General features: G+C 31.9%; 1 protein-coding gene across 1 annotated transcript; it reads right to left on the reverse strand.

Annotated features, from left to right (window-relative positions):
• Nucleotides 1-2,851: 2,851 nt before the first annotated feature.
• Nucleotides 2,852-5,142, reverse strand: LOC132745875 (C-type lectin domain family 12 member B-like). The gene is made up of 3 exons (XM_060734881.1): nt 5,038-5,142; nt 4,475-4,562; nt 2,852-3,730 (listed from the first exon to the last, which is right to left on the reverse strand). Exons 1-3 carry the CDS (start codon nt 5,140-5,142, stop codon nt 3,513-3,515), a joined length of 411 nt encoding a protein of 136 aa, XP_060590864.1. The 3' UTR covers nt 2,852-3,512.
• Nucleotides 5,143-9,036: the final 3,894 nt, after the last annotated feature.

Below are 9,036 nucleotides of genomic sequence, written 5' to 3' on the forward strand. Positions count from 1 at the left end.
TTTCCATGCTAAAACAAACTTGTTTTAATAAATTTGACACTCCATTGTGTATGTATCTGATCAAATAGTACCTATAAGAATCGACCACATTGAATTGGGGAATTACGTTCCTGACACTGCTTTAAAAAGACTTTCTTTCTCTTTTTTAAATATAGCATATTATAATAGTTGATCTGTTATAAGAGACGGTGCTATTTATAAACGTCTCGACCCTTTTAACTTTAAGTAATTTAAATATGCTGTTCACTCTATAAATACACGTAATTTTAACTTAGTATGGGAGCAATCCCATCTCATTCCTATCATTGGTTACGTACTTCTATACGAACTTGTGATAGGAATTATGGCACACACGTAAACACATGTACCGATAAAACTATAGCTTAATTAACATTAGTTCCCATATAAATACAGTATGTTTTAAATGAAGTATATGCTCGCCCTTATAGTTCATTCCGGTGGCGAGGGTAAACAAACCAAACACACACACACACGCGCGCACACGCGCGCGCACCCGCACCACACACACACACACACACACCCACACACACACATCCACACACACACATATGCATAAACTGATTTTAATAACATATTATCCGAATTGATAATCTTGACCCAGTATTTGATAATATGTACAAAACGAAATACATATAAAGGATAGCGACCTAACTCTGCATATATAGCTGCGTTACTTGTCGATTGTTCTTCACCAAGGATTGTTTTGCAAAACTGTAGATGTATACGTTCTAATTCACAAGACTTAGTAAACCCCCAAATAGGACAACCATAATTCAATATCGATCCTACGTATGCATCAAAAAGTTGCAATGAAATATCTGGACGAATTTTATATCTTTTGATATTATTTAACAATGTGTGCATCGCCCTAAGTGCTTTGCCTTTTAGACATTTTATATTTAAAGCGAAAGTACCAGTGTTATTCAACGTTAATCCCAAATAATTGAAATCATCAACAATTTCCAACTGTTAATCATTGTAAATGAAATGTTCACTCCTTTTAACTGGCCCTCGTTTCCTAAAAACAACAACTTTGGTTTTTGCAGTGTTTACCTCTAATCCCATTTTTCACAATATGCGCGTAAAGAATTCAGTCTCGATTGTAAATCTTCTACAGAATCGCCACATATTACCAAATCATCCGCAAATACAAAATAACAAGACAAATTTCATTAATGGTAAAGCCAGTTGTATTAACTTGCTGCAAAAACGATTCGATATATTCAATAAATAAGGAAAAAATGTCGGCGAATTAGTCTGCCCCTGACGTAAGCCCGACGCGATTTCAACAAAATCAGAAAATTCATTATTAAATTTTATACTAGACTTTACAATATTGTACATGTTTCTAAACATTGTTAAAATTTTACCATTTAATCCTTTTTGTACAGTTTAAACCACAACGCGTCACGGTTCATTGAATCAAATGCTTTTTCAGATCAACGAAAGCGCTACACAGACGTTTTTTTGTCGTTTAAGGTTTGCTCTATTAAATTCTGCAGTACAAAGATTGCATTTACGGTACTATGATTTTTTTCTAAAACCGAATTGCGCATCTGGTAATTTTTTTGGACTCTCACACCACTTAACGACTCGCGCATCTAAAATCCCGTAAACAATTTACCGGGATTACTCAATAATGTTATACCACGATAATCATTGACGTTTTTCACATCACCTTTTTTATGTAGTGGTATAATGAAACCTTCGGCACATTTCTCTGGAAAGATACCTGAATCAAAAACAATGTTAAATAAATCCGCTAAATGCCCGTCTAAAATGTCAGCTGCATTTAAAAAAATATTCAGTTAGTAAATTGTCAGCTGGACATGAAGCTTTGTTACGCTTTAAACGCCTAATTCCTTCGCGTACTTCTGTAATAGATATACGCTCATTTAATTGTTTAGATACATCGTCATCAGAACTTATATTAATTTCGTCTGTGGACAAAAAAATTTCAACTTCAATCGATGCATTGTACCTGAATATAGTCTGTGGTGAGAAGGGCATGCGGTCAAAGTCCACGACCAAAGCAATTCTGCCACGGGCGCCTCAAAACAATATCAATAAGAATAGTTCAACCATGAATAACCAACAATTAAAGCTGCACGTATGAGATACAAAATGCTCACATCTGATAATGAATTGTTTTTAGCAAATACTGTTTTTTTCCCTTCTTAATAAATATACACGTAGAGAAATATACTCGCTTAAAGCAGCATGCCTCCCGATTCATGCACATGTTCATGAACATTTATGAAAAGTATTTATAAGAGAACAAAAATGTAAAGCACACGGCACTTACAGTCCATGTAAATTGTAAAAAAGCGGTCAACATATGCAAATATAGCCTTTTCTTCGTGAGTCTCGCTGTAGAAATATAATTAGAACATACTGCAAATCAGTTATTTATCGCATATAACATGCAACTTATAACTTGATTCTTGTATTTTTTCACTTTTCTCAAAATAATTGTACATTTTTTCTCCAGGCTGATATTCTTTAAATATATTATGTATTAACATTATTTATGACCGTTGTTTATGATTTAACTGACTTTTGTTATGAACCAAATCTCTTTTTGAAAAACATAGACGTATACTTTATGATCATGCCAAAGAATGATGTAAACATTAAATGAGACTGCAAATTTCATCAAATTTTGAATAAATCATAAAAAGTATATGTATTTAAATTAACGAACACTTTATTGTGTTTCATTTACACAAAGCATTCTTTTATAAGAAAGGATGATACATTTAAAACTTATGTTTCCATGCCAAAAAAATGGCGTAAGCAAATATTGTGCATCTATAAACAATTTTTCTTATATGACGATTTATTGGCCTGCATCTTGTCCATCAACCATTTTTTGTTTGTTTTTATTACATCATATTTTATGATAAATATTCTTTTCCATGCAAATATAAAAAAATAAATACGATGTTGTAATTGAGGTTGTATACCACACTTAAATGAATTTATATATATGTATATAATTATACTTATAAAACAATTTTCAAACATCGAAGAATATGTAAAATATGTACTGCAAATATTAATATTCATCTCTTATTTAACATTTTGACTTAGTCTTGAAAGAAAATAATTTTTTATTGCCTCCCTTTATTTACATGAAATGTTAAATTCGTTTATATCTTTATGAATAATGCTTTTTGGAACTGCCACATTGATAAATGTTAATTTGAGCGTCATATTTATGATATAAAACCATAAAAAATGTGTTACAGGATCTTTAAAAAAAGTCATGAAGTTGTTTTTTCTATAATTCATGTGTCTTGACAAGGACATTTAGAACATACTGTTCTTATGAATATATTGTACAAATAGTAAATGTTATAACGAAAGTTTGGTACATGCTCAAAATATACACACTTAACATTTATAGATAAAAATCAATGAAAGTCTTAACATGTCATTTATAATCTTTTTTTAAGCATGATGTATGATTAATATTGATTAAGATATTATTAACAAGCTTTCTTTTCGCAAATGAAGGAGCAAGGTGTATAGTGGCAGTCTTCATGCGAATTCCATAGCCAATTGTCAGTACGTAAGTAATTGATGCAGCCTTGATTGTTTGGTTTGCCTGGAGCCCAGCCATCTATTCTCATTTCTGATCCGTCAATCCAGCGATATTCTCCGGCACTTGCATTATAACGAGCACCTATCCAGGCATAGTCTCCACCTTGACAATAAACAAACAGCGCATCATGTAATTTGAAATCATTTGCAATCAACTACCAGCAATATAAAAGTTGATATCGGTGCCGCATTGTTGTTCCGTTCAAATATTTAATTCATATATTCATTACACGTTGAATTGGCAGAAACACAATAATACATTTTTGATGAAGCATAATTTAAATGTGCTTTTTGCATTTTCTTTCTCATTTAAGCAAGAAAATCAATATACAAATTTCAAAGATGTGTTAATAAAAAATGAAGCCCAAACAATATCTGTAATTCCAAACCAATACTTTTTGCATTTAAAACTCAGCTCAGTTGGGAACAGACCAGAGATGAGAGAACCAAAAAATGGAATATTGTGGCGGCGATATGCAAACGATATACGACAAAAAAATCACAACCGTTCGTCATTTACCAATATTTCACACCCGTGTTTACATCAAGAATAAAAAAAGTGTTTAAAGAAGAAAATATATAAAGCATAACATTAAAATGTTCATTTACTTCTCGGCTATCTTATCTATTTTCTTCAGGTATTCAAACCTCATTTATTCCATTGAAAAGGCACTTCATGCTAATGATATCTTTATTATACTGATTTTGATAATTTATTTAACATTTACTCTTTTAAATGGAAAATACAAACATCTAGGGCTGCGTTTCATAGAAAATCCTAAGTGTATCCCAAGTCCTAGAACAAACTATAGGACTAACTTAAACGCAACCTATGAGTTTCACTTACCTAGTGCAATCAGTTTATCACGCATGAATGTATGTTCTTGGTCTGTGTCAACTTTGACAAGGTTTGCATTCATCGATTCACAGAGCAACTGCAATGATATGTGACAAATAAATTTTAAAACTTAGACTAGACCTTAGTTGGTTGAACACAATGTATTGATATTCATAGACATAGACTATTGTTTTCAACACCTTTTTGTTTTTAAAAAAAAAGGAACATACACCTGTTATCTAAGAACCATTCAAATTCAAAACCTTACTCCAGCTCTTCATTGATTTAACAGCAGATGTAAAAAAGAACAAATAATGACTTGTTAGCTGGGTTAAACTTCATGAATAGATATTTCAAAAATGTAAATAAGTCATTTGTTTATTAAACGTCATGCATTCAAATCCAAAGCTTGTACCAGTCTTTGTTGTTTTAACCCTATGCATGACAATTTATAAACTTAGACCAAAGTATAAATGTTGAAACATTTACATAGATACCTTTACCAATTCTTTGTTGATTTAAGTTCAGTTACTGACCATAGAAATTTGTTATATATTTGGTAAATCACATACCTTTGAATCTTGCCAAGCTCTTTCTTCTGTCGTAGAGAAAAAATAACACTTGTCACCATATTTATCCCAACCTGATTCACAGCCTTTGATATATAAAAAGTTCATACTAAATAATGCGTAATGAATCTAAAAGAAGATTGATTATACAAGGGGTGCTTCAGAATTAATGCCACTTACCATGTAAATGTTTTTATTACTATTTACTTTATTTGAAACAAATAACTCTCATTTTGCATGCACATATGTTATGTATGCAACATATAACATGTATATAGTACATCTTTGACAAGTTATTTCCAATATTATCACTGTTCTATCTTTAGAACATAAACAACATGTATGTAGTAGAAGTTTCTTAACTGTTGTAGAAAATTCGTGCATTATATTTAGATAGAAATTTCCAGATTATTCTTTACTGTTGAAGGTGCTAGATTATGATTACTGTAGACTGATCTGGAATGTTCTTAGCTTTTATATAAGGGGACATTTTTCATTTTCTTGATCTTTTAAGTCATCAGTTACCTTTTAAGTCATCAATACACTTGGAGTATTATTCAACTTGGATATTAAGTAATTTATTGGATTTTAAAATATATTAAATTATTCTTGTGGATTTTATTGTGGGAATTTATTCTAAAGTGTTCTTGGATTTAACTTGGATTTAACTGTGCTGTTCAAAACAGGATCATTCCTGGATCAGACTAGACATTTGAAATTTACATTTTTATTTTGACTTCAGGTATTTGTAAACATAAATTGTTATTTAACTTTTCTTTAATAATTTTGCTGTAATAAATTTGTTATAGTTACAAGTTTGTTGCTGGCTTTTCTTTCTCGTTACGCCTGGCTCGTAACAGAAATTGGGGGCTTGTCCGGGATTGAATATTCCTTTTTGTCTACATTATTGGAAATTATTACCGTTTATTTTACATTTAATTATTACCGTATTTACTAATCTGAGTTGATATTATAGTTGTTTTATCAAGTGTGCCTTTCAATTCTGAAATTTTTGAAACACACCACTTTTAAGTTTAAAACCAGCAGCAAGCAGTCATGTCTTTTGATTTAGAAAAGTTTGTAGCTGAACCTTCCCAGGAGGTATTAGATTTGGCTAAGAAAACTGATATGCTCGATCTTGCAAAAAAGTATAAATATCCGAAATTAAATCTTCCATGCGTAAACTAGAAACTAAAATATTTTTGGTGAAGACCCCCCTTTTCACATTGTTGAAAAACACTCTGAAATCTATGAAATAAAGATAAGAGAGCTTGAACTTCAATTTAAATTTGAACTAGAGAAAATGGAGTTAAAAAAGGAAGGGAAAAAAAGAAAGGGAAGATTGACAGTTAGAAAAAGAAAGGGAAGAAAGACAGATGGAAAAAGAAAGGGAAGAAAGGCAGTTGGAAAAAGAAACGGAAAGGACATTTTAGTTAAGAATGAGAGAATTAGAAATCAAAGAGAGAGCAAATCAATTTGAACATAGAATGAATTCAAAATTTGATGTCACTAAAAATATTAGGCTTGTTCCACCTTTCCAAGAAAAAGAAATTGATAAGTATTTTCTTCATTTTGAAAAGGTTGCTGAAAATTTAAAATGGCCAAAAGAGGGCTGGACATTTCTTTTACAGAGCGTAATTGGTAAAGCTCGTGAAATCTATACACAATTTACTGTTGAACAAAGCTCTAATTATGATAATGTAAAAGAATTAATGCTGAAAGGTTATGAGTTAGTACCAGGGGCCTACAGGCAAAAAATTCAGAAATTCTAAGAAAGAAATTGGTCAAACCCATGCCGAATTTGCAAGAGAAAAAGAACAACTTTTTGATGGGTGGTGTCTATCTAAGAAAATTAATAAAACTCATGAAAAGCTCAGACAGCTTATGTTGGTTGAAGAGTTTAAACGTTGTATTCACTCTGATGTTAAATCTTTCTTAGATGAAAAACAGGTAGAAACTTAAAAAGAAGCTGCCCGCCTAGCTGATGATTATTCTTTAACCCACAAATTCTCATTTATGAATGAAGGGAAGTCCACACCCTCACATTTTAATTCCAAGTTCAGTTCTGGTAATATATCTGGCTCATCTAGACAGTCAAATACTCCCAAACCAAAGTCATCTGATGAACATAAAGGTCATACTCCCTTATCTCGTCCTACATGCAATTATTGCAAGAAAGCTGGACATCTTATTTCTGATACCTTAAAAAGGAGGCAACAGCAACGTTATGAGGCCAAACCAACAGGTCTTACCACTTCAAGGTCTGAACCTCAGTCTTGTATTGATGCAATTTTGAAGGTCAAAGAACCCAAGTCTGATTCTATAACCATTCTTTGTTCCGTGTCACTTATCGGTGATACTTGCCCACCTACTCCTATTTTAAAAAAACATTCTAAAATTTAAAGAGACACAGGAGCTTCTCAATCTCTTATTTTAGCAGATACACTGCTTTTTTCTGAGAAGACTTCTTCTGGATCTAGTGTCCTTATTCAGGGCGTATAGTGTGGTATTTCTAATGTCCCTCTCCATAATATTTATTTGTCCTCAGATTTGGTAACTCGGCCGGTGGCTGTAGGTATAAGATCTTTCTTACCCTTTAAAGGTGTTCATTTATAACTAGGTAATGACTTGGCTGGAGATAAGGAAATGGTAAATCCATTTGTAACTGACACTCTTTGTGTGAATCAGACACCTGACCCCTTTGAGCAGGAAATTCCTGACCTTTACCCTTCATGTGCAGTTACTCGAGCTATGGCTAAGAAGGCCATTCAAAAAGACAATTATTGTTCAGATATTGACTTAGCTGATACTGTTATAGGTCAGTCTTTTGATAATAATTTTTTCTCTCACTCCTACTCTGCCTGAAACTCAGACAGATTGTTCAATATCTGACTTTTCTACACCAAGATCTAAAGATCAAGGTCATGACACGCTGTCAAATTCACAGCTTATCCAGGAACAACAAAATGATCTTGAGATTTCAGTCCTTGTTCAAAATGCCTTGAGTGAAGATGTAGCTTCACAAGTCCTTGTTTGTTATTATGAAAAGAATGGGATTTTAATGAGAAATTGGCGACCTCCCGATGTCCCTGCTGACGTGGAGTGGACTGTTAATCACCAAATTATGGTCCCTTAATCATATCGCCAGGAAATATTATAGGCTAGGCATTTTAGCCAAAAATAAGACCCAACCTCAAACAAATTCCTTCAGAAAAGATATTTGCATATTTGTTATCTACTATATGTGTTGCTACAGGAAAAAAGTCCTCACAAAAATTCGAAGTATAAAATACTAAAAATGTCATGTTTTGAAATCACGTGTTTTCAATTACAAAAATCTGTGAAATTAAATAACCCAGATTTTCTACGGAAATATGGTCATTAACAAAGTAACACATTAATACACAAACATGCTTTATTTAATCTAAAACACTTCAACCAATGTTCATTACATTCAAAAAGTCGCAACACTGCATAATCTATACATCATCATTTAGACTGGTATAAAACATAACTCCACCCACTAATGATATTTTTTTTTTTTTACTTTAAGTCAGATTCCATTTAATATTCTTACAAGTTAGCTCTTTATCTATCTAAATTCATATTATAATTCAAAATTGCAATACATTTTACACGAATAATTATTATTTATATACATTGTATAATTTGCATTTCTGTTCTGAAAATCAATCCTTCAAGTAAATATCTTACCAATGCTAAATTGCACTTACTTAACCATAGAATTTTTGTAAAAAAATATTGTAAAAAGACATTTTAAAATAAAATAAATCTTCCGAATGTTAAGACACTGAAAAAAAAAACAATGTTATTTCATCATTTTTTGTCACCGAGGCCCGACTATCCATATAGTATGACAACGCTACACATGTATATATACATATTGCCCTGCCCTTGTTCAATGCTGAAATTATATCTCCACCTTTTCGGCCGGTGCTGTTGAAACCTTTAGCCTGCCATTTTCACAGAGACACATTGTTT

This window comes from Ruditapes philippinarum, unplaced genomic scaffold, assembly GCF_026571515.1.
Source record: "Ruditapes philippinarum isolate M1 unplaced genomic scaffold, ASM2657151v2 ctg441_1_1_1_1, whole genome shotgun sequence".
NCBI lineage: Eukaryota > Metazoa > Mollusca > Bivalvia > Venerida > Veneridae > Ruditapes > Ruditapes philippinarum.